This window comes from Syngnathus leptorhynchus, chromosome 7 (genome assembly GCF_054491065.1).
Source record: "Syngnathus leptorhynchus isolate UIUO chromosome 7, UIUO_Slep, whole genome shotgun sequence".
Taxonomy (NCBI): Eukaryota; Metazoa; Chordata; class Actinopteri; order Syngnathiformes; family Syngnathidae; genus Syngnathus; species Syngnathus leptorhynchus.
In genome coordinates this window covers 5,039,359-5,066,007 of record NC_141201.1, presented here as the reverse complement: position 1 = coordinate 5,066,007, position 26,649 = coordinate 5,039,359, and the positions used below count along the sequence as shown (strand labels likewise).

Here is a 26,649-nt window from a genome sequence, read left to right as displayed (position 1 = left end):
CTTGCTCACTCCTTGTCTTCAGCGTCACCTCCTCAGTCAGTCAGTACGGAAGGTAACTCCGTGCGTAAAAGCTGCCTCTTGGATGCGCTCTGCCTCTCACCGAAAGTATTCCTGGAAATGCATTTTTAATCATTAACCTGCTCACGGTTGATGTTTCAAATCGGGCTGAGCATTACTGTGGCTCTTATGATCATTTCAGGTTGTTTTTCTAAAGTGTTTTTTTTTTTTTTTATTCCAAACGTGCCCGATGCCTCCTGCGGGAGTCGATGCAACCACTCGTTCCTGCGTGAGAGCGCTCGACAACGTGCAAAGCAAATGAAGGCGAATAAAGTGGGGAGTTAATTGCCAATGCTGGATTTAAACGAAGGCAACAGAACACAAGCAGCGACACAGATCCGCTCAAACTTATGGCGTGAAGGTAAGATTGACCAACTTTGCCTTTCAATCATGCATGTATCACCTGATTGTTCAGGTTAGGATGCTTGGACTGAGGCAGAGTAATTCAATAGTGATATTAATTAATTAACCACTTATATTAACTGTTAAAGGTGCCTTCATCACTACGTGGTTTTAGCAAATATCCAAATATGAGTAAATGGCTCCACAGCTTAAGAGAGCTCTGGTGAGAAGCATTTTCCTTTCATGGTCCATACTATAATGCATGGAACACACATTACCATATGAAAAAGATCATCCATTCTTAATTTGCAGACATCATTTTTCTTGCCTATATCATGATACTGACCATCTCTGCTAAATCGCTCACATCCTTAATTGAACACATCAGGGCAGTGTTGTGTTGTCTGTAAAAGTGACTTTTAGGGAGCTTGTGGGTTAAATGTTTTGAATGTTGTGTGTGTGTGTGTGTGTGTGTGTGTGTGTGTGTGTGTGTGTGTGTGTGTGTGTGTGTGTGTGTGTGTGTGTGTGTGTGTGTGTGTGTGTGTGTGTGTGTGTGTGTGTGTGTGTGTGTGTGTGTGTGTGTGTGTGCAGAAGGGTATGTATAGGACCATAAGTGCATTCCCCTTTCTTACTGTATTGATATTGGCTTTGTATGTGCTCACTAATAAGCTTCACATTTCACGCGTTTACAGCCTTGCAGAAAGTCAATGTGTGTTTGTCGTGTGGGTCTTTGCAGTGTCTGGGAATTAATTGCATGTGATTCTTCTGAAAATGAAGTCAACAGTGAGGGCATTGTTGAGTTTAACCTTTTTTTTTAAAGACAAAAATAGTCACATTTTTAATCAGATGGGTGATGTTGACCTTCAGACTTCCAGACCGATCAGGTTTATTCTATTCTGAGACTAATAGGGAAGCAGAAAGAGCAAAAACTGCAATGAGTATATATTTTGAAAATATATATCTTTTGTAAGCAGCTGGTCTAGTTCTGAACAACTGGCACTCAAATTGAAACTGTCATTAAGAAATGATGCCTGTTAAGCTGTGTTTGGTAAAATAAGGTGAACACCACGTAAGCACTTAGTGCAAGTGCATCCTGCAGCAAAGAAAATAAGGCCAATGTAATAGCGGCGTGCAGTATATGAAAAAAGGATGTCCTGTAAATTTGCTTCCCAGTTGGAGCCTTCAGTATTGGCCCATATGGATCCTCACAACTGATTCAGCTTTTTTCTTGAGCACTTATCAAGCCATGCAGATGATTTGACAGAAATAGCTCCAGTGAATCAAATCTCCTGGAGGGATTCTGAGAAGGGTCTGTCTGAAAGGCATGTCCGCTCCAGCTGCATTTGATTCTAATCAGCAATTGATAACAGGAAGCCAACTTCATGTTGCATGTGATTTTTTTTTTTTACATCTTTGTAGACACAAGGGTCGCATCATGCTGTCTTTAAGTGATTAAAAGCTCCGGCATACCACAATGGCTGGGGGGGGGGGTTAAAGCCAAATCACTTTATGCAACTGGTCAATAGTGACATTTGAATTGAACAAACTGCTCTCTTGGGTGACCATATGTCTTCAGCACAACATGAATATGTTACTGATCATGTTTAATCACATAAGCATTGATCTATTAGCTGGTCCACAATAACATTGAGCAGGAGTACCCAATGATGTGTCCATAAGTTTGCATCGTCATGTACATCATGGCTAACTTAATCACATCACTTTTTTTTCACCTTTCTAAATGTTTCCTCCACCTTCTCCTTTCACTCACTGCAGCTCGCAAAGTCATCTGCAAACATTGTAGTCCAAAGGCATTCCAGGCTAACCTCATCTGTCTGGCATCACTATTGCAAAGATGAAGGGGGCTTAGAGGTGATCCCTGATTGAGTCCCGCTTCTATCACATTGACAGATCTTTTGCATATCCTTGTACAACTTTGTTGTGCAGTACCACAAGTATACTGTACATCACCAATGTCATGTACATTTACTAAAATATCGTCGTATTTGTAACTACGCTTCATGTGGTATCAGTGTGAGCCTGGTGCACAAAAAAAGATTTTATTTGGCCCAGGATGACCCCCAAAAAGGCAAAGGGATGTAGACAGGAGCTTCTCTGACCTTTGCGTGTGCTTCTATCAGTATCATCAGGACACAGGGATGAAGTACAGAAATACTACAAGGACTGACCCCGAAATAACAGAATGTGTAACCCCCCCCCCACACACACACCAAACAATGCTGATAAAGTTGTGTCTGTGCTGCACATGATTCATAGGAGTAATTTTTGGTGTAGATGAGAAGTGTTTTGCTTCATTTAGTGTTGTTTTTCACAGAATCCTCATTATTTTTAGCACTCGTTATAATTGCCCCCACACACGTTTTTTTTTAAGTGCGCCTACATTGTCACATGATAAGATGCCCATATGCCTCACATTGTCCAAAAACATTTGCAGTTAACTAACACCTACCTTGTGGTGTTTTTTTTTTTTATATTTTGAAGGTCTGAATAAATTAAAAATAAAAACATCCAATTGCTGGCTACATCTCATATTCACATGTTTTTTTGTACATACTGATCGTGAATAACCTATGGTGTCAAATTATTAGGACCGTATTTTGTCTTATTTGCAACCCTTGTATTGTTAGACAAATTCAATATTTACAATCGCAAATCAATGCCTTGCAATACAGCGCTCGTCAGTGGATTTACATTATGGATTGAAATGTTTCTCGTTGATTTTGCAGCACTTTCCCTGTTAGTACCGTCAACCATAAAAAGTCCATTTATGCATTCTTAAAGCCAGGGATTACCATTATGGTCCATTACAGTCCATTGGAGGCGTTCCGGAATGCAAACTAGCTTAAACGTGCAAGGGCATTCCGGTTTTTAAAGAGATGGGATTTATCATCGGAGAGTATTTATGGGTGGTCCGTGTTTTTAATGCGACACACATTCTGAATATAAGAAGTATATAGAGCTTTGATAAATGTAAGGTTAAAATGAGGAAAGTTATCCTACTTTTCCCCAGGATGGTGTGCAAACGGAAGTAAAAATGCAGTCCGCTTGAGGAGTCCAGATTGTTAAATCAGGCAGGCTGATTGCAGCACATGAAACCTGACACACGGGCAAGATTGATTTCTCAGCTGGCTCACAAGCGCTGAGTGAATCACTTGGTTCCGCTCCCAACGTACTGTAAGTCAAAAGGTCACATTTGGAAAAAAAAAAAAAGATCAAGTAAGGTGATGGGTCAAGCTGCTGGGCTACGCCTCACTTCAATGATAATTTTCCAAGCCCTTGTGTCAAAGGTTGGATATTGCTTGCGTGGTACTAAACGACATTTTTACTGAAGGCTTCTTTGACATTTTACTCGAGAGGATGCGAGTCGTTTGTTGAGCACAGGAGTCTTAGATACTGATTGCCTTCCCTTTCAAATGGAAGATCTGTGCAGCATGGTTCAGGTGGTAGAGTCAGTGGTATCAAACTTGTGGCCTGGGGGCCATTTGCGGCCCATATGATGATATTCTGCGGCCCCATTGACATGTAATATTTGTTAGTCTTTTGGGTTTTTGTTTGTTTGTTTGTTTGTTTGTTTGTTTGTTTGTTTGTTTGTTTTATGGGCTACAGTAGTTCTGGCAAATGACAGCTTTCCACGAAAAATAATTAATGATAGTTATTAATAGCAATGAAGAATAGAGGATTTTTTAAATTATTTTTTTGTGGAATACTGGATGCAGCCCAAACACAATTAATTTTGAGACCCCTGATCTAATAGATACTTTTTGATGAGCTTGGGTTTGGTAGGTTCAGTCAAGCCCAACGAGCTAGCCTGGCGTCAAAAGGCGATCAAGTTGGAATATGCCATCGTTATTGCTTTGACGCAAACAAGTTGGCTTCCTTATTGTGTTTGCACGATTGCTTTCGTGTAGACTGCATTCTTGAAACCACTTGCAACCCATTGAGAAGGACATTGTGTCCAAGAGCCAATCATTATATACCGTTTTCATGATTCTATTTATGTGTTATTGAACAAACTATCTTTTCACTGTTCAACGTGTCAAGTGTTGGTTCGTAGTGCTAGTAAAATATTCTTTTAGAGCACCAATTTTCTTCCTTTGGCAGCCTAGGCAAAATGACAGCACTTGAAGAAATGCATGAAAAACATAAACTGCATAACTAGAAATGACATTCCTTTACCAATAAACTGTCTTCCCATTTACGCTTTCAATGAAAAGCATAAATATAAGAATAGAGATATTGGCTTGGCAGGAAAATCGATGCTGCATGAAAAAAAACTGAGTAAAACATTTGAATACCATTTTGTTATGGCTTGTCATAAACATAGTCATTTTTCTAATTGGCATAATCCACATGGAATAAGACGATTCAAATTAGTGCAAGAAGGACATAAATAAGGGGACGGATTAGTCGGAATGTCACGTTGGGGAAATCGGATTGTTATAACGGCTGTAGTAATCTAATTTGGATTCACTCACAATAAACCTCGTCACGCGTTGTAAGCGACTTCCAGAAAGCTTTCAAGTGGATGTAGAGAGACTGAACGAAAAAGGGTGAAAGTGTATTGCTTCATCTACAGTCATCCTAATGGCACAATGTTGAGTCACCATTTGTTTTTTATTTGCTTTTGCTTCTGTGCCAGACATAAAAATAACTGCGTGATGAGTTGACTCGCCTGGTCTGTGGGGCAACGAGAGTTAGCCACTCTTTTTATTAATGAACGTGCAAACATGCATTCAATTATATGTCCAGTCTTCCATTTGTTAGATTTAATTCCTACAGATAAAAAAAAAACATCATAAAAATGTATATCAGTAATATAATGAGAATTTGTTGAAATATGAATATTTACTTTGTAAGTAACAGTGTGCGCCTCTTATTCCACCCGTAAACTTTGCTCTTGGTTAGAAAAAAAATAAAAATATAATAGTTTGGAGCCTTGCAGCTATTTTCATGTTTGAAGTGTGCATTATTTTTCTCATGGTTTGAGGAAAACTCGATGCGCCATGATTTAGCATCAGCTTTAGAATTCATTGAATCACAAATACACTTGGATGCACAAATCCAAGTTCATAAAAAGGACATTCGCATAAAAAAATGAGTATATAAAATAAAAATCATATGCAAATTTGAATCCCCTTTCAATACAATCGCAATGATTATTTTTTTATAATTACCTCAAATTGTGAAAAAAAAATGATTTGCCCTTTTTTGATTGATAAAGAACATAACTAGATGCAAATACATGCTACATGAGATTTACCTGCAGTCACGACACTGTGCAGCTTTTCTTTTGTGTGTGCTCCTGTGTGTGTGGAATGGAAAAACATGCTCGTGCCTGAGAAGCGGCCTCACATGAGACAAGATTGGTTGTTAGGTTGGAGCTTTCCTACCTCCTAATGAGACTGATGAAGGCTTGTAGCCAACCTCTCCCTCTCCCCCCCCCCCCCCCTCTCTCTCTCTCTCTCTCTCTCTCTCTGTCTCTCTCTCTCTCGCTCTCTTGCTCTCTCGCTCTCGCTCTCTTTATCTCTCTCTCTCTCTCGCTCTTTTTTTACCCTCTGGCGACCTCTGAGCTCCAGCAATGCACCTCAAGCTTAACCTTCGTTCCTCGTCGCTTTTTTTTTTTTTTAATAAATGTGTGTTCTTGTGAAACATCCAGGAATATCTCCAATGTTTCATTGGCTTTCATCACTTTGTGACACTACCCACTGTAGAGAACAGTCGGTCCCCTGCCAGCTGTGAAATATTTTTATTGAGTGGCGTTTCTGTCATCATAGGTTATTGCATATGTCAGTCAAATATTGGACTGAGTGGCTCCAGCCATTTTAAAAATATATATATATGTATATTTTTGAAAATAGCATGTCCTTTCTTTCCAATGACAGGTTGATTTTTAACATAATGCTAATGTGTTTTCCTGCATTGGCCATTGGGAATTTCGGGAGATTCCCCAAACAGCTGGTCTATAAATACACTTTATATAAATTTTAGAGTGAAACCGCTTAAAAAGGTTATCTATCCACCTCCTTTTGAAAACGTTTTATCCTCTCCCTGTAATTTCCAATCAAACACTTGATGTGAAAATCCTTAGGAAAGTCACTGCATGTTTAGAAATTTGACACAGAAATCTTTGGCAATGACAAGAGCACAGAAAAGAGGGTGTATAATTGCAATGCCAGGATAGTGACACAGTAATTGCTCAAACTCGAATGCGCAGGTTTATTTTGAGCGCCAGTTAATGTCATCGCAGCCTCCACCTCCACAGTCAGCCAGCTTGTGGAACATAGTGAGGTAATTGTGACTTTTTCCTCATATGGCGACAAAAGAGATCTTTTCAGTGGGGAAAAAAAAAAAAAAGGATTTTACAAGATAGCCTTTGACTTGTCCAGCATCGATGACTTTCGACTAGGCGACTAAGACATTAATTAGGTAGACTATCGCAAAGCTAAATCAACATGTTGACGGTATTGCAGTGGTTTTGCTGTCGCTAGAACTCAGGAGCACATTTTATGTTGATGGAGCTTTAGAGTGTGATCAAAGTCAATCCTCCACTCTTCGAACTATAAGCCTATTAACTTATTGCCTACACAGTTTAGCAAAAAAAAAACTTTTCCACGAAAAACTGTGCTGCTAGAAATAAATAACCATGACTGATTAAAAGATTAGAATAAAAAGCTCGAGGTTTGCATAAATACATTTTAAAGACAGGGCAAAACTGCACAAAATAGTCGTATAATGCAGAAAATGAAATAAATGTCAAATTTCATTTCAAGAATAGTGGCAGAGGATCTTAATAAAAAGCGATGCCTTTTGGAATAGGAACGTAAAGGTGTTTTATTTTCCCCAGCAAAATTACTAGCAATTCAGGCAATGAATGCATTGCAATTAAAGGTAGTTTCTTTCAATGAGGCTTTGTGGCAGAGCAGCTCATTTTGAATTATGACACCATTATTGCGTTATTGTAGCAGAGGGTAAACTATCCGTTGATGTTGCAATAAACTCAAGTCTTCTATTGTGCACATAACTTGGATGCATCCTAATGTATTACACTCACAAGCCACAACATTAGGTACTATCTAATAGATCGGTGTCAAACTTAAGGTCCGGGGGCCAAATCCGGCCCACAATAATTGTATGTGGCTTGTGAAGGCGAGTGATGTGGGTTGACATGTTTCATGCAAATTTTCTTGACTTTTAATATCACTGAGATGAGATATTGCAAGATTTTTGTTTGTTATGACCCCCCCCTCCATTTTAAATTAAATAGAAAAATAGTTTAACAAACAATTTACTGGCGTTTGATTTCTAAGCTAGTTATCCATAATTTTTTTTGTGTATATGTGAAAGTCAATCATGGATTTATCTGTGTTCAAACTTCACAGTCATAAGAGCTGTCAAAAAATGTGTTTGGGAGATAGTGAAAGCAACCAATTCCATATAATTGACCAAATTCTTAATTACCCATTTTATGTCAGCCATAATTATCAAATTGTCATGAGCTGTCTACAATCAAGATACATGAATTATTCAAAGTAACAAGTTTTGTTTTGCTGTGAAATAATCACCCCACCCGCCTGATCGACTGTCGGAAAAACTTTAACAATTTGCACGTCAGTGTAGAAAAGAACGATTACAGTCGCTTCTTCGTTCTTCGCTCGTTGTCAAAAGGTCACATCCAGTTTCTATTACCTTTTGGAAAGTGAAATTCTCTCCACTTTTATCTGATGAAACAACAAAAAGTAGTTATTGTGAACACGACAAACATCCTTTCATGTGCTTCTTATCATAAGGTCGGAGAAACGAAAGCCCAGTCGCTGTAAGTGCGGTCGAGTTAGATAATACTTCCCGCTTTCATAGATCAGTGCCGGCCGGGGTCACCGGGGAATAAGTGCGCCCTTTCAGATGCGAGACAGAGCATTGTGGGTAAAAAAAAGTGAGGTCGAGCTGTTTAAGGATTTCGCTCATAATGCCGAGGTTACTTGGCCGGGTCGAGATGCTGTTTAACTTGCTAATCGAATCTACACTACTTCCATCTACACTGTATAATATGTGACCGTGTCCCTTTTTTTGAAAAACGGCCTAGCACGACTATCAGTTCCACACCGAAGGCCGAATGTGAATTATCGCTTGGCACAATGTAATGAAATTGATCCATCTTTCCACATCGCTCAGTGTGATGCTAACTACTGTTTTCAAATCCGACAAAACGCAATTTACAGCTCTTTATAAGGCGCGTTTAGACGGCAAAATCATTTGGGTTTTTTTATTTTCTGCCCACAGCAGGCTCACAGTTGTTGAATTAAAAGTTGATCACAGTTATTTGGCGTGGCGCTTTTAAGCAGCTCGTCATTAATAAGCGTATGTGCCGACAAGTGTCATTTCAACCCGGCCGTTTTCAACAGAAACATCCCATCCACAATTTACACTTTTGGAATTGAGGTCGGTGGAGGGGGTACAGAATGGATGCTTTAAGGTCTATTTGTGAGAGATTGGATTTGCCGGAGGGATGCTGTAAAGCGTGCATCCATCCATTTTCTATATCGCTTATCCTCCTCAGGGTCGCTGGGAGCTGGCGGCTGTCTCGGATGACTGTGAGGGAAAGGCGAGCATGTTAGTTGCCGGTTAATCGCAAGGCACTTCAACTAACTGTCCACACTGTCGCCGAGTGGCTCAGACTGTGCCCCCCCCCTCCCTCCCTCGGTTGCTGCGTCATCAGAAGGTGAATGAGGAGACACTGTCATAGCATGATACAAATACATTCATCATTTAATCTTACGTATAGCGAACTTGAAGTCGGTCATTAATCTAAATAAATTCTAAGTCAAGTTAAAAGGATATGTTGATCTGATGTTATTTAGTACTTTCATTTTAATTTGTTTTGGAAATGTACATAAAATAGTGTGATGCTTAGTGTCATGATATTTTGTATTATTATTTTTTTTATTGAAGACCAATTAACTGTGCATTCTGAGTATGAGGTGCCTAAATGTGTTTTTTTGTCATGATAGTAATTTGACATTACCAAGATGCTGGGCGAGGCTCTAATCTGTGCCACTTATTTAAAAAAGGAATCTGAATATACAGACACACGAGTGGGGCTGTGCTTTTTCTGGCTTAATTGAACTCATTAGGGACGCGGATGATCCTGTGATTATCGCAATTGACTTTGAGCAAAAGTGGGGGGGGGCAAAGGACCCAGGACACCAGCCATTTGCAAACAGTATCAGTCAAAACAGAAAATTATTGTAATATCTTGGGAGAAGTGAGTTTTTATATGGCAAATTATAGTTTCTGCGCTTTCATTGCTGCAATCTCAAGACAATCAAGATATTGAGCTATCTAATTGCAATCCATTTTTTCCTTTGAGCTGTTGGAGCCAAAACAAAAATCTAATATTCTCTTCCTCTTTCTACAGTCATCATCATTTATTAACCTTTTGCAATGAAGAATAAACGAGCACGATTAAATTGTGCTGCTGTAGACTGAACATAAAAGGAGCATCTTATACAAAGTCCAATTTGTATCGCATAAGTCTCTTTTATACAGCAGCTAATTAGCCGTAGAATGTATTTATTGTAAAATAATTGCCTGCTATGGTTTCCCCTTTGTAGTGATTTGAAATCTTCCCTATTTGTACTTTACAACATATACATTTTAACTCTTATATTTACTGCATATCCACATATTTTTTTATACTCTTTATTTCCTAAATTTGAATTATTCCCCACTGTTCTTATTTGTGTCAATTCAATTGACGTTGCTGATAATTGTATAGAATTATTATTGTTGTTGTTCCACTCAGTGGCAATATTTTGGGGTTTGAGAATTAGCATTTAAACGACATCTCAATTGTGTTGATATATAAAGAGGGGTGATTATTTTTCTATTTGTTGACATTGTCATAATGTTGTTTTCTCATAATGTGTTTGTAATGGTAGAAAACAATCATATTCCTATGAATTAAAATCTGTCGCGACTGAGTTGAGTTGAATTGCGATTCAAGTCATCCTTTGTCTTCTATGTGTTTCTGTCAACTTTAATGATTCATACCATTTTTTTTCCCCTTAAATCAGAATTGCTGCAGGCTGCTTTATACTCCCAATTATATTGTGACCATTTTATGTGAGCGGGAAGGTTTCATGCCAGTTTATTGACTGGCCTCCTCATCTGCACTTCACACAACACCGGGGCACTCGGGGAGTCGAGAGGATAAAAGCTGGCACGCAAAACGCAGCCCCGCTGGCTTCTATCCAGGGTTGCAACCTTTCTGCTCGCGTCGCAGCGTCCGCGTAGTTGAAGAGTAAAAAAAGAAACTCGAGAGACTGACTTAACAGGATCATTGTCAAATACTCCTCATCTCTTTTTCAAGAGAGGTCAGGGTGAAAGCTCATACAACATTCAAATAAATTGCTGAACCAACTTTAATGAAGTTGCTAACCAAAACAGCAGCACAGAAACTGATTTTATGTAAGAACGATTAGCACTGCTGTGCTGTATGATTCATCCACAGTCTTTTTTTTATAATTATATATTTGCTTTCACTTGGCACTTTAACGACTGTGATTTTGAATATGTTTGAAGGTAGTGGCGAGAATTTAGTCCATTCCAAGCAGTTGTCATTTCTTTCAGGGATTACATAGATGTGAGATACTCATTGATTTATGTCAGGAGACTGACATTATTATTATTTTTTGCATGCTATCACTTGGCACTTTAACGACTGTGATTTTGAATATGTTTGAAGGTAGTTGCGAGAATTTAGTCCATTCCAAGCAGTTGTCATTTCTTTCAGGGACTACATAGATGTGAGATACTCATTGATTTATGTCAGGAGACTGACATTATTATTATTTTTTGCATGTGACAGCTTCCAAAGTGACAACAAACTGTGAAAGTGCTCTCTTGTTGTGCTGTCAAAGCAGGAAATGCCTCATTACAACTGTAAAGAGATTCAAATCAGCCTGCTAATCAATATCACAATCAAGCAGACAACTTCAAAGAGGGAATTGGAATGATTTTTTTGGCTGTTGTGCCTGCTCACAATAGCCAAAATCACGAGGACATTCTGTCTGGTGATCACAAGAGACGAGAAACGATCCAAATTTGACAGAAAACGTTGATGGGTTGCCAAAACGGATTTCACCAATTGACGCTTGCGTCGGCCATTTTAAGTCAACACAAAACCCAATTGGCAGTTGACGGCGGTGGATTACAGTAGATACGTCGTTGTGTATTCATGTGGGCCTCATGCCTAATCGTGTTTGTGATACTGCGGGAAAAAAACAAAAAAGTTAAATCGTTAAATATCCATTGTCAGTGTGTTTGCCAAGTGGCGATTACGCTCTCAGGCTGCTTCCTTGCGCCTCTTTCTAAACACTAGCAAAGGATCAGTGAGCCTTCCCATAGCACAGGACTACTTGATGAAATGTTTACAAGAAGGCAAAATTGATTGTTTTGTTGCTGTACGTGTGTATTTGGAAACTGTCTGAGGAGTAGGCAATTCAGGCCAACACCGAAACAAATGTCGAAATGTTTTCATTGCTTTTTCCCATCAAAGCAATCGTGTCACCTTTGAATGGTAATTTTACATCTGAAGAGACGGAGGCAGCAAAAATGCCCCGGACTGATTGACAGACTAAATCGCTCTGTCATGTGACATGTAATTGCATTGTAGGTCACACGGGTGACAACAACAGTGCTGCGTGGGATGGCTCGCTAATAGTTGGATCAAAGGAATAGAAATGCATTAAATGTGCCAGATTGCAGTCGAGCGTGTAGGAGGTTTGAAGTTGTCAAAATATCGACGGTAAAATGAAGTGCTGCGTTGCTTAGAGTAACTTAATGCACAATTTATTTATGCACACAAACCAGTGCGCAATCCTTGATTATGAGAAAATGAATAATGATAACGACACAGATTATTGTTAACTAACTACTCTCGTTAATTTTCTTGCCTCCTTCCAAGTGTGCCGCATTGAGCTGATTTAATATTCTGTAGGTAACTCAAGCTGCTGGTTTAATCACTTATCAAACAAACGGAATTTATAAATGGCTTAAGGAGACACATATTAAAATAAAATCTTTCTTTGCTCACTGCACATTTGATATCAAAGTTGTGTTTTGGCAAAGCCTAATTGGGTGTTTGTTTGCTCACCATCTCACAAGGGATTGCCAACATCAACTTTTTGCTTCATGTCGATGTTAGCCGTATTGGGCGACGACGGGGTTTTTCCAACTTCAAAATCGTTGCGCACCTTGGTGCTAATGAGACAAATAACAATGGAAGAATGAGTCTTGTAAGGTACTTCACAGTGTGGAGCTGTTTGAAAGGCAGGGCAAGAGACATTTTTTTTTCTATGAGCAGACATACATAAAATTTGAGGAACACGAGCAAAAAATGAAACACACCGTAAATCGACTGACTTGATTTCTTCTCATTTTCACTATATAACTCATTATCACAGTGACAGCAAAGTTTTAAGGCGATTTCCACCAATAAGCATTTTCCACCCCAAAACCCGCCCTTTTTTATGCATTCGCCAATCATAGTGCACACCCCTCCCTCTTTGGTGTTTATCTCATTTCGAGTTAATTTAGCAAACCAGCTCATTTATGCATGATTGCCAACAACTTCACTCATGTGTGGAGCAGATGTTTGACAGCAACAAAAAATATCTAGTAATAGTAACGCTACTGTGGGCTGCAAAGGGAATGCGATATTAGTTTCCCTCCCACAGTGGAATTAAAAAGCCACATGGCAAGGAGGAGGAGGGATTTCTTCAATCTGTCAGTGGAGCAGAGCAGGCACCTTGTTCCTAACCCACAGACTGCACTGAAATCATAACTTTCAATTTATTTCTGTCGGGAAAAAGCAACAACTATTATATATTTAATATTCTTATGCTTTGGAACAGTTAATTTCCCTTGTGGATGAACAAATTCTCTCCCTGTTGAACCTACAGGGTTATTTGTCATCAGCAGGTTGAGCACAAGGTACTTTGGATAGTTTAAAGAAGGTCAAAGTTCACTTATAAAGATTGAAGAGCATTTTAGGTTCATCTTGAAATGTCACCCCAAAGATGAATAACCTTTTGTAGTTAACGTGAAGACTACATGCATGATATCTAATTAAGGATTTTTGTCATGCCGTTGGGAGGTGCTGCTGTTTTGGTTAGCAAAAGCATTCAAATGAATGAGAGGTAAAAACGGCAGCTATGCGGCCAGTGGTTTCACAAATAAATAAGAATCGACAGCACGGGGCATCTGCAGGCTACATCCACAAACTAGTCCCCCGGAGCACATCATTCTTGCTTCACTCACTCACTTAGTCTTTCTTCTCTTTGTTTCTCTGCAGAAATTATGCCATCTCTCGATGCACCGAGGCAGCCTCCTCTGGCATTTTCTCTTATTAAATAGGCTGATTACGCGTTTAGAAAAATGCAGTCGCACATGCGCTCATGCACACACACACACACACACACACACACTCTTGCACACTATTGCAAAGTGTGGACATTTGCTTCATTATGTAGCCGTATTAACATATAGCGTGTGAGGGGGATGATGCGATTATCTACCCTTTCCTGCATTTGCAATCCCAGACATGGCGAAAGATCCACATTTTGACCGCAACATTAGCCACACATGTATTTATAGATTTCCGTAATTACTTTCTTTATTATTGAGGTTATAGTTTGTGCTGTATCATATCGATTGCTGTGTAGTGAGCCATTTAAAAAAGGTTACAGTGGGGAAAATGAGGATTTAATGTACCACGGATTTTACACGCTTGCCCACTTACAATGGCAAGGAATGTAAAAACAAGAGCAGAAAATGATAGTAATATTTTGAAATAATTTGTATTTTGTTATTCCATTGAATTTATTTGATCACCTACCAAACCAGCAAGAATTACGGCTCTCACAGGTTTTATGGGTCCTGAAAATATGACTGCATGGGCAAGCAACTTGCTGAGAAGAAACTCCAAAAGACCATCAATGATGTCATTCTCTATTTAATTTAATTTCATTTCATTTCATTTCATTATTTTTATTTTATTTTATTTTATTTTATTATTTATTTATTTTGTTAGAAGGAAAAAGTTCCAAATCAGCAGCACTTGCTCACCAGTGTACAAAGTCATTCAAGTGAAGCATGTCCAGCTGATGGAGCTCCACTTGTGACACTTTCTTGGAACTTCTCCCAAGCTCCATTTTCTCTGACTTTATTGTGTATCTTAAATGAAGTCAGTTTCTGGTGGTGACTATTCATTCTTCATTGATTTCATACAAAGAATGCTGTCAGTAGAAAGTTGCCAAGTAGCTCTAAATGAAATTTCAGTCAATGGTGTCTTATTGTGTTTCACTGTGTTTGCCTTTTTTTGTTGCCTATGCTGTGTGGATGTGTTTTATACATTTGGGCCTTTTTTTGTTTTTTCAACCCTGTGTTTGGCCTTGACCGGCGGAGATGTTAACTTTTTTTTTTGTTTTGTGCGTATGCGCAGAGCATTATATGGTTTTTCCACACCTTCCTGCTGCAGGTTTGCCTCAGGCTTTTGCGATATCCTCCCCAACTGCAGCGGGCTTCTATTGTTGATCCTTCAAGCATCATAACAGTTTTATGACATGAGAATGACACCAAAATGTGGTGTTTATGAAAGATTGCAAATGTTTTTGTTATCTCTTTGAAATAATGTTGAAGTAACAATCACCCTTTAGAATTCAAAATCCATCCAAATCCACTGAATACAAATAAAATAGCAATTTTCTATTAACATGATGTTTTTTACAAGCTTGCATAACATGGTTAACCTACTTAGAAACAATTTATCAACCGTGTAGTATGATAAAGTCGCACCATGAGTAATTCTAGGCCTCGGGCATGATAGTGCACACTAATCGCATCTGCAGTCGTCATTTGTAAGTCGCAAGCGACACGAGAAGTCAAAAAACATGCAGGCTTCGGTTCTTTGTCTCGCTGTCTGAACAGCTCCCGCGCTTTTGCTGCCTCCTTTGGGATGTCTTTACACTGTTTGTGTCCCGCACTGAACTCACTGAAAGGGAGAGGGGGGGGGGGGGGGAGTTGACGCCTCCAATCATTTGTGCTATTCAATTGTTATATTACATTCAATAAACCAAAAACTGTGAAGCAGATGCAGAAACCTCAAGGCTGTCACTGCAGTCGCCTTCTACAACTGAATGATTCAAGATTCCTCAGACATTAATTGTTCCCAATGAAAGTAAAGTACTGGCTTTGGTTGCCATGACAACCCATGTCGCCTATATTTATCCATTGTTGTTGCTAGCCCAATGAGCAACGATCGAACATACTATATATATATTTTTGTTCGTCTCATAAATCCATTATTTAACCTGTTTTTTTATTTTTTTTTATGTGTGTTTCCAGGGCCGGTTGCTGGCCTGCATCACTCACAGCTAATGGATGTCTTTACTCACTATGCCTACAACGACAGTTTCTATGACAATGCAACATGGGGCTTCAACGAGACGGCTCAAGAGCAGAAGCACGCCTACAACTACTACGCCATGCTGCTCACGCTGCTCATCTTTGTCATCGTATTCGGCAACGTGTTGGTGTGCATGGCGGTGTCACGGGAGAAAGCCCTGCAGACAACCACCAACTACTTGATCGTCAGCTTGGCGGTTGCTGATCTTCTGGTCGCTACGCTAGTTATGCCCTGGGTCGTCTACTTGGAGGTATTCATATGTAAAAATTCAGACATAGCTGACTTCACGGGTAACTCAAAGGGTCACAAACCCCGAAAAATCTTCTGAAAACGCTGATGAAGAATCACTATATGTTTCCTTCGGGCGACAAAAAGTAATATTGAAAGAAATAATTCTCAGGAAAATGGTAAAATAGCCAAGAGTCAATAATCTGGCCTGTCACCCGGGAAATCCATGAATCCCCCCCCCCCCCCCCCCAGTTGCACCAGTGGATTCCAGCCCATTCTACACATACTTTTAATACAGAAAAATAGCACAACATTTTACATGTGATATTTATATTTTATATCTATTTTTATATGTATTTTATACATATTTTGTACTGTAAATAGCAGCTACATCAGACCATAGCATCAGACTATGACGGCAATCACAGTTCACACTATTGGGAATATTTCTAATTTTGGAACCATAATCATTTCATATTGTAATATAATGGCGACACAGCTGTGAGTCATCAGTGCAACCCAGAATGGAGAGCAGAGGCTGGGGTTGGGCATGAAATTTCCAATTTAAAAAAAAGAAAGAAAGGTCACTCTTTTGATTAAACATACATGATGTCATGATAGCGGCGATGGATATTTTTTCTGTACCTATACTGTGGAAAATGGTTTTGCGATATCAGAATTTTGGGATGGACGGATAGGCTTGGACCGTAATATAACACGGAGAATAAATAAATGAGACAAATTGTATAGGCTACTGAAATGTTTTAAATTGTTCATTTTATTAGGAATATACGTCTTTATTTTCCTTTCAGTTTGATTTCAACTGGCATTGGAAATTGCTCCCTCCACTTCCGCTGTCAAGTTTTCACTTCCTCATCGTAACACCTTTGCATATTAAGCCCAGACTGCTGACACAATTTGAATGGCAAAAATCTTGCAAAAGCAAAATCCCCCTTTGGCTGGAATTTGAGCGTGCGGAAATGAAAGCAGCTGCGGCCCCGCCGACAAATGCACTTTTCTTTAGGCATCACTGTCAAAAAAAGACAAAGCGAGCAGTTGCCCGTCCACGCAAAGTCTTGTCCTGCCACTTCTGACTTTTTGTTCTAAATTAAAGCCGGTGACCTCGCAAAGTTTGCCATGAAGCAGCGAGAGAGAGGAAAAGTGATCTATCAAGACACTAGTCAGGTTCTAAAGGTTGAAAAATGTAAAAGAGGAGGAAAGGGGAAAGGTTCAAAGGCGGCTCATTAGGACGTCTAATCTTTGTCAGATCGCTGTTTTATGAAACGTTTGACGCTTAATTTTAGGACAACAAGACCTCAGGGACAAAGATTAATCGACCCCCTGATGCGAGGTGGCCGGTGGGCTCGTGTCAGGCTTATCTGGGCCGTGTTGATAATGTTACGTTCATAATGGGGTGCTTGGACTAACCGCCGGCTTAGAAATGCACACCTTTTTGATTGGAAGCAGCAGGAGGGCTACAAGCACTGAATGAAGGTAACCAATGAAGAGATTGGACTATAAAGCGCAGATGTTTTAATGTTTAATATCAGTATATAAGAGAATATGCACAAATCCTACATCATGATAAAAATCATGTGCAAAAAAAAAGTAGCTTCTTATAGTCTGGGAAATACGGTACTTTTTGTCCCATTTGAATATGTAAAAGGGATTCAAGAAAAGAAATATCTGTTACAAGCATTGAATTGGACTTGCTCACTTGGGCGTAGACTCACTTGTAGACGAGCAATTTTTTTCGGCGTTTTTCCTAAGTCCCTCGGCTTCTTTTTGTTGATGGTTGCACAAAGCCGCCACTTGTCGGTATTCTTCCTCTTGCAGGTGGTCGGGGAGTGGCGCTTTAGCAAGATCCACTGTGACATCTTTGTCACTCTTGACGTGATGATGTGTACCGCCAGCATCTTCAATCTGTGCGCCATCAGCATTGATCGGTGAGTCAGCCGATGCTCACATTGCTTTTTCATTCCTGGCACCTTCACATCGATTTTTTTTTTTTTCTCAAGGAAATGTTCACTTAATGAATAACACCCTGAACATATTTTTATATATAGTAATATGACGCATGAATATGCTGAGAAGAATCTTGATCAAATGCAATACGTTCATGCAAATACTTCATTCATAGAAGTCTGTCTATGTTTGTATAGAGATTGAATTAAGATTATGAAGCATTTGCAAAAATACATTTGTATCCGAGTCGATAATTCCAGTCTGAACATGTAAATTGTATGTTCATATTAAAATGCAACGGCAAGAGATAAAAAAAAAAAAAAAAGCACGTCGTTAGTCGAGAAACTTAATTCTATAGTTCACCAAAGTGCAGACGTTTATTAACAAGAGTACATGCAACCAGCAGGAACCAATTAATAAGACAGGATATGAATTACTGAAATGAGTCACGTCAGAGGTTTTGAGACGCAGTTTGGGAAAGGTGTGCACCCGACCGCATCTTTTCTACTTTATGACTACAACTGGAATTATGTTTTCACTTGTTAACTAGTCACAAGGGGACGTGAAGCAGTGACTTAATTAGATACTGTTGAAAATCAGAAGACAACCTCAAGCAATGCTTTGGTCAAATGAACGACTAGTTATTTGTTTAGGAGGGCGAGTATAAATACATTATTTAAACGTATTTATACTTATAATCTGGACATATACATATATGTAATTATGTATACTACATATACAATTCACTTATACAATTATGTACATATACATATTCTTATACTTCAACACATTCTTATAGCTACACATATACTCATACATATACATACATATACACATATGCATATCCACACACATATATATGCATATATTTGTACATATGTATGCATATCCACACAGAGAGAGGGGAATATTGTCATGTTTAATTTTACATGATGTTCTGCTTGGCTGCACAGAACAAAACACTTGCTCACACCTCATCATATAGAATTGGAATAGAATACATGTATATGTCTCTTTTTATTTTTTTCTGGAGAAAATCACATCATCACATATAATCCCCTAATGCATCATCATTTGTTTTTGAAATGAATGTCTATATAGAAGCCAAAGGTAAATGACACCACAATTTGCATTTAGATGTTATTTATAAGACTTGTATACGCTGGGTGTTTACTTGCTGATTCTTGAGGGGATGACTGTGGTGGCTTCCAGGACTGGTTTCTTCTTGGTTGAGAACATCTTAAGTGTTTACCTAAAGGATAGTTATTTTACGAGAGTCTTGGATGAAATGTGTCGTGAACAGCTAGAGGCAGCGGCTTCTTTCCTACATGAAAGGATAGTTTGCTTCTTGTGCTTCCTTTGCATATATCGCCCTGTTCTTGCTTATCAAAGTGGAGTAAATTGGAAAGGGCTCACTTCACAGCTTCTACTTTTGTTTCGTGTGCTCACACTGCAGCTACATGCATACATGAATGTTAATATTTTGGGACCTCACAAAGCAAAGTTGAATGTAGGTTGACTATTTTGTCAGAATATTGTTGGGTTTTTTTTTTTTCCTAAGGGTTAGCCCTAAAAAAATCACTTTTAAAGCACAGCACTGAAAAACACATTACAAAAAATGTCGGTGTCTCAGGTGACTGGTAACATTACAAAAGCTTTTGAGGCTGGAACGGATAACTGGCGTTTCCATTCATTTCAATTGGGAAAGATGATTTGGGACACTAGTAGTTGGAGTTACGCGAAACAAATACCAAAACGTACCTGTGAAGACCCCTCTGCATAAAAATCAAACTGACTTGGCCTTGTACTTTTTTAACATTAATTGCACATCTGTCTGCCCAATCATAAACACAGAATGTAAACAATCAGTGTGTTTGACGTTTTTTTTAACAACAAAATCAATGAACATTATTTTACCTGAAAGGCCAGATGTTCTTGAAGACTGTGTTCTCAACTCAAATCGGATCAACTTTACCTATAGAGCACTTGAAAAAAAAACAGCTGCATATAATAAATAAATAACATAATAGTCAACAGGAAAAGTAAATTTAGGCATTAAAAATAAAAATGTGTATGACTTTAGTGCACACTTGTCTTAACCGATCTATTTTGTCTTTATGCCTTCCCTAACGGACGTTCAAAGTCGACGTTCATTCCAGGAGACATTCAACAAAATTACATTTGGCCAAAAATATCAAGACATCGAGACACCATAGCTTCGAAGCCATGCATTTCCTGGCGATTATCTCCGCTCCACTAACAAGGTCAACGAATACATCAAGGTGAACGTATGAGAGTTCCCTGCAGCACTCGGAGTGTGAACCTCTACTTTCCTTGCAACGGTCCAATCCATTTTTCTCACATCACACATACACACATAATGCTTCCATAAATCATATCACAGGTTTATCCATCCACACATATTCAATTCAAACATTCTCCAGATTGTTTTTGTCATCACTCGCCCTCGCTTCTGGAAAGAAAAAAAAAAATCCTGACGATGTCCCTGATTAGAAGACTAATCAAAAAACATTGATTAACCGATCTGGGTTGTCTCCTCGTATCTCTTCCACAACACTCTTATCATTGCTGGGAGACATAGCAAAACTCAAATCAAGATTTCAATCAATCAGTACATCACTCAAACCGAATGCGTCGAGGAATACGTCATCGTGGACAAGCTGCACGACTTAAACAACTTAAGTCATCAAGTCGGGGTAGTGGCAAGACCACTGGAAAAATCAAAGACTATTGAGGAATCAGCCTGAAAATGCCCACAGGCAACCTTGATCGACTTAATCTGCCGTTGGGGGATAGAATGGGAGAACTTCAGCCACCATGTTGTTCCAAACAAACAACATAATAGTAGCAATTGACAAAAGTTCACCGCTCAATGAAGTCAGGGCCACCTCTACACTTCAAACCTTCAGTCCACGTCATGCAGGGATGATTAATCCTCGTCTAGCTGCACTACTTGACTTTTTGTGGACTTGACCTACCTTGGGGCACTAGTGCTGAATGCACTAGTCAATGCAATTATTTATTAATTATTATTACAGTTAATTTATTTTCGTTTTTTATTTTTTAGTTAATTGATGATTTCATGTATTATTTTTTATGATTACAATGAACCTATATTTTATTTTATTTTGTATATTGTTATTCATTTGTTAATTTATAATTCAGTTGAGTATTTTAGCATCAATTTAAAGATCCTACATGTCATACTGTTTCTGTGACTTGAAACAAAGTTGCTCCCCCCCCCCTCTCAGTTACACAGCAGTTGCGATGCCTATGCTCTACAACACCCGCTACAGTTCCAGAAGAAGGGTGACTATCATGATCTCAGTGGTGTGGGTGCTCTCTTTTGCCATATCCTGTCCTCTTCTCTTTGGGCTCAATAATACAGGTAAGAAAACACACAATATGATTTATGACTCAATGTATTAAAACAAATAATAAAAACCGAGAGGTGGACACAATTTTGTTTGCATTCGTCCACATTGCTGACGTACATTCAAGTAGTTCATCTTCAAGTGTCCAACTTGATAAAGATGTTATTTGCTGGCTAGGGCAGACTGTTCCCTGTGAAAACATCACTCAGTTGGAATGAAGGGAAAAAAAATTGCGCCGCTCTGACCTTCAACATAAACCACCGTTTGTCTGGATACATTCTATGACAAGATTTGAAATAAGACCTCCACTCCAACTTTGCCAGTTGTGGAGTTTACTTTATTGCACAATACTTACAGTGACCCATTTACTCATGTGCGTGAAAAATGACAACTAAACCAACGTAAAAATTAACAATAATGAAAAATTCAAAACTTCCCTGTCCTTTAAGTAGGCTTATGGAATTTTTCAAATTGTCTTTACATGTGAATGTATCTCACCTAAAATTAGCACGGATGGCTCCAACCAAGACCAGAATGAGAACAAGCATCTGGGTGGATAGTTTTAAAATGCTACATTCCAAGCAGTTGGATTCACAAAGGTGTTGTGACTCACCTGGTTTGAGTACCCAATCTGGTGGGAATAAAAAGTATCGTCATGTTCCAAGCGATGGGGAAAGGAGCCTAATAAAAGGAATTGTGTAAATAACCCCCAGGTGAGGCCGGGCGACATTTTCTGATGAATTTCCAAGACAAACACTCAGTTGTTGCCGAGAATGCAATTTCAAGGAACAGCATGTTACACACGTAAGATGCCTTTTGGATAAGAGATCAAATTCCACACCAGTCATAAAAAAAAGGGGGCTAAACACGAATCCCTTTATTTATTTTCTTACGGGTAGTTTTGATTGTTCTCTGTTCTCCACACAGCCACCCGGGAAGCGTCGCTGTGCGTGATCGCCAACCCCGCCTTTGTGGTGTACTCCTCCATCGTGTCCTTCTATGTTCCTTTCATCATCACCTTGCTGGTTTACGTGCAAATCTACGTGGTGCTGAGGAAACGAAGGAAGCGGGTCAATACTAAACCTAAGCAACGTTTGGGTCCGGCCGCCGTTCCTGATGTGGCCACGTCACTCAAGGTGGGCTTTGAAAGCATTCCAGAAAAAAAAAAATCTCTAATGATTTTTAGGCCATCATGTTTTGAATGGACGTGGATTGTGTTGCATGAATATTGATTTTTGTCTCAGTTACAGTACATTTAAAGGCGATATCTTCTGCAATACATCCCGAGTTTAATATATATTTAAATGGTGCTTTCATCATCATCATTGGTTTAAAGTCCGCTTTCCAGGCGCCGCTGGGTTGGAGTGGATTCTCGATATGGCTTTCTTCCATCGGGAACGGTCCATGGCCATCTCGTGGTTGATGCATTGTAAAAAAAAAAAAAAGAAGAATTAAATTGGAACAACCCACAACTATAAACTGTTGACATTTGTTGACACATACTGTGGCAGAAAACATGTCTGTTGTGTATGTGTGTTTGTATAATGACACAACAAGTTTTGATTTTTTAAAAATTTTTTACGGTACATTACGATATAATTCAATGGGCTGTGAAATCATTTCATGGTAGCATCTTGACAAATGAGCAGATAATCATTATGATGAGGAAATAATCATTGTTGAGTAGGCAAATTACATTTCAATGCAGCTACCGGCTGCACTTGTTTGTAAGGAAATAACCTCGGCGTATACTTTATGATGCTGTCAAATTAATGGGCTGACTTTCAGCAGCAGATCACATCCTCGCTGAGCTGTCTCGCCTTGCCAACGCTCATGTATTCCGCTTTGACCTTCCAGGATGCCGTATCTGCGCGATGACAGCTCCCCGTTTTTGTCACTCGTAAGCTGACATTGTACCTGCTGCTTGCTTGACACTTTTTTTTTTGGGGTGGGGGGGAATTGCAGGAGTGCACTCACCCGGAAGATGTGAGGTTGTGCACGATGATTGTCAAGTCAAACGGGAGTTTCCCCACCAACAAGAAGAAGGTGGTGCGTTGTCATTTTGCTCTCTTTCTTCTCGAGTGTGATGGAAAGCGAATGTGATGGACCCCGGGAGAGATTTAGCAAGATGTCACCTTGAGACGTGACATCCCATTCACTATGTTAAACGACATAATAATTGCTTAGTCAATTGTGTAGAACGGATTCATTGTGTTTTGAATTAATGGACCATATGCACGGCACTTCTAGTACAAAGGTCAGTTGCCGCTGTCAATTCGTTAAATGCTACGGGGACACCATCTGACCAAAAAAATAACCCCTGTAATTAAATTTGGGATGTTGGCCGGGTTTTAAATTGTTTAACTATGGAGAATCTAAGATATTAGTCAGCACATCTGACTCAGAGATGTGCATATACGAGCTTCAATCGACATCCTGGATTGGTTACCAGCCAATCACAGGGATCATATGAACAAACATCAATTAAATATACTGTGGGTGTATGCAGTTATATATTTGGAATATGTAGTTTAAAAAAAAAATCATAAGAAAGTAACATAAAAAACAATAAAGCAACATGTTTTTAAATTCAATTAAAAATAAATAAACATAAATAACTTAAACAAATAAACAAAAATAAATAAATAAACTAACACAAGGGCTGAGTCTCATTCTGTATTGAATGCCAGCTGATATAAATGAATTTTAAGGGGTGTTTTCAGAATGGACAGCGATGATTATTTTTGGCTACTGTGCACCAGGAAGTCATTCCATACTTTACGACTAGCAATAAAAAACTCTTTATCCAAACTCAGAAGCAGTGGAACAGCTGCACTGTCTTTCCGCGGGGATCAATTCTAGGCCCACTGCTTTTGTCTTTGTATTTGCTATCTTAGGGTCTTGAGATGGGGATTTTTCTTCCATTACTATGCCAATTACAAGATTTATGATCCATTAAAAGTGATTTTATTAGGTCCTGAAGACATTAATGCTTGGATGAGCTTTTAATAAGCTAGCTCTAATTTTCTGCTACCTTTTGACACTTCTTAGATATTTATTAAAGACGTCACCAACAAGGGTGACAATTTAGAACTGGACGAGCTCAACAGTGGAAGCAGCAGCCATAAACAGAAGCCGCAATGCGCCCTGGGAGACACTCCGGCCACGAGTCACCAACGGCTGATGCCAGCCAAGGCCAATGCGAGCCCAACTTCCTCACCCCCGACGCCTCCGGAGGAAAGCCAGAAAGCAGAGAAGAACGGAGACCCCAGCAAGGAGGCCTTGGGAGATCCCACACAAATGGTGGCCAAAGTCTTCCAGACGCAGACGTTACCAAACGGCAAGACGCAAACATCGTTGAAAAGCATGAGTAAGAGGAAGATCTCCCAGCAGAAGGAGAAGAAGGCCACGCAGATGTTAGCCATTGTCCTCGGTGAGTTTTACTGTTGCAGGTAAAAATGAAATCACCAAAAAAAAAGTGAAAATTTAAATCTCCTCTCATGGAGGCCAATTTCCTCCAATCATTGAAAAGGTTCTCCTTTCTTTTCAGGTGTATTCATCATATGCTGGCTGCCATTTTTCATAACTCACATCTTGAACACCCATTGCGCAAAATGCAAAGTTCCTGCCGAGATGTACAATGCCTTTACATGGCTGGGCTACGTTAATAGCGCTGTGAATCCCATCATCTACACCACTTTCAACGTCGAGTTCCGAAAGGCGTTCATAAAAATTTTGCACTGCTGAAACGCGGCGAGGCATTTTTTTTTTTTTTATGCTGAAGGATGGACACAAATATGTGGCTGGGCAAATACCTCATCTCGGAAAGGACCGCACCACAGGAGGTAACTGAAATTTCATTTTCAAAGTCAGGGAGCTAAGTGACTGAAAAAGATATTTTTTTTCTCTTCGTTGGAATCGTTTAAGGAGGGTTTTTTTTTTTTCTCTCCGAAACTCTGAATGTAAAACAAGAAATGTCTGTAACAACGGCTTGTTTGGCAAAGACAAATGTATCTTGTTCTCCAAAAAAAAGAAAATCATTGTGCTTGTCCCCGTGTACTGTATACACTGCACACACAAAATTGCTATTTATTGTGTGTATTTCTCGTTTCTAAAAAAAATATATACATATATCTATAAAATCAGTGTTCATTTTCAGTGTTCTATCAAATATGTGAGCTCTATATTCTGAAAACCTATTTGGAATGTGTGTTCATGGCAAAAGACTCTTTATAGTACTTGCTGTATACCGTGGCTATGCCAATAACCACACGATTGCAATTTTATAAATTGGAATGTCATATTTCATTTATTATCATTATTATAATTTGTTGTAAATATGTTTTTCTAACACATTTATTGTGTTTATATTATATATGCCTGCGACGGAAATGTGATGCATGCTAAACTGTTTCTCTACTCGGCTTCCCATGAAATGTATCTGTTCAATTGAAAAAGACAAAAAGATGTCCAATAAACAGTGAGACACTGTCAAGTGCCATTTGATCAACAGTATTTTATTTGTGGATATGGTTACACCCCAAAAATTGGACTGATTACATTCCCAGCACTGTTTTTTTATTGATGCCGTTTCCCGGAAGAGAGCGCTGAGCTCTCATCTCCCCGACTAATGACTAGCTGATTCGGAGGGGAAGTTTAGTCAAATTTCCTTTGCATAACTCTTAAATGCTGAAAGATTTTGATATGTCACCTTTAAAGTGTCGCAACGACAAATGCTGGAGTAATGCACCAAGTCATTCACTTTATTAGGTACATCAACTGCTATGGTTCCTCATATAAAGCCGTATATTGAGATTTAGGTTTGAGAGTGGTTAGATGGACAGGAACAGCGGATAAGAGTAAAAAAAATATCCAACGATCCCTAAAAAATAGTGGGAGAGGCTTTTTTGTGTTATACTATTTTTTTCCACATGCAGTTCATGTTAGGTCAATGTTGAAATGAAATGTTGAAAACACTTTTCTTTTTACAGATGTCTGTGATATTATCAGTCATGGTCACGGAATTCATGTGCCGGGTAATTGAAGCATTTTGTCAATTACAGTGAAAGGCGCCATGTCTGCAGTCTACTGTGTTTTGGATACCCAAAATTGAGGTGATCGTCATAAATCAATTTTTCTATACTGCATATTCCCCTGAATTGGTCTCTGGCCAATCAC

At 39.1% G+C, this 26,649-nt stretch overlaps 1 protein-coding gene across 2 annotated transcripts; it reads left to right on the top strand.

The window, feature by feature from the left end:
* Positions 1-25,950, top strand: drd2a (dopamine receptor D2a). 2 transcript variants are annotated; one of them, XM_085915902.1, is made up of 8 exons: positions 1-418; positions 15,823-16,133; positions 17,948-18,057; positions 21,349-21,485; positions 22,399-22,607; positions 23,437-23,517; positions 24,523-24,904; positions 25,022-25,950. In XM_085915902.1, exons 1-8 carry the CDS (start codon positions 349-351, stop codon positions 25,216-25,218), a joined length of 1,497 nt encoding a protein of 498 aa, XP_085772028.1. In that variant the 5' UTR covers positions 1-348; the 3' UTR covers positions 25,219-25,950. The 2 variants fall into 2 exon arrangements, with proteins under 2 accessions (XP_085772028.1, XP_085772027.1); XM_085915901.1 differs by having other exon boundaries at positions 23,437-23,520.
* Positions 25,951-26,649: the final 699 nt, after the last annotated feature.

Bases quoted from the DNA above. Each gene is read 5' to 3' on its own strand.
- drd2a (XM_085915901.1), top strand. From the start codon at position 349: ATGCTGGATTTAAACGAAGGCAACAGAACACAAGCAGCGACACAGATC. The intron at 16,134-17,947 runs GTATTCATATGT...TTCCTCTTGCAG, and splicing joins CCTGGGTCGTCTACTTGGAG to GTGGTCGGGGAGTGGCGCTT. The intron at 22,608-23,436 runs GTGGGCTTTGAA...GGGGAATTGCAG, and splicing joins ATGTGGCCACGTCACTCAAG to GAGTGCACTCACCCGGAAGA.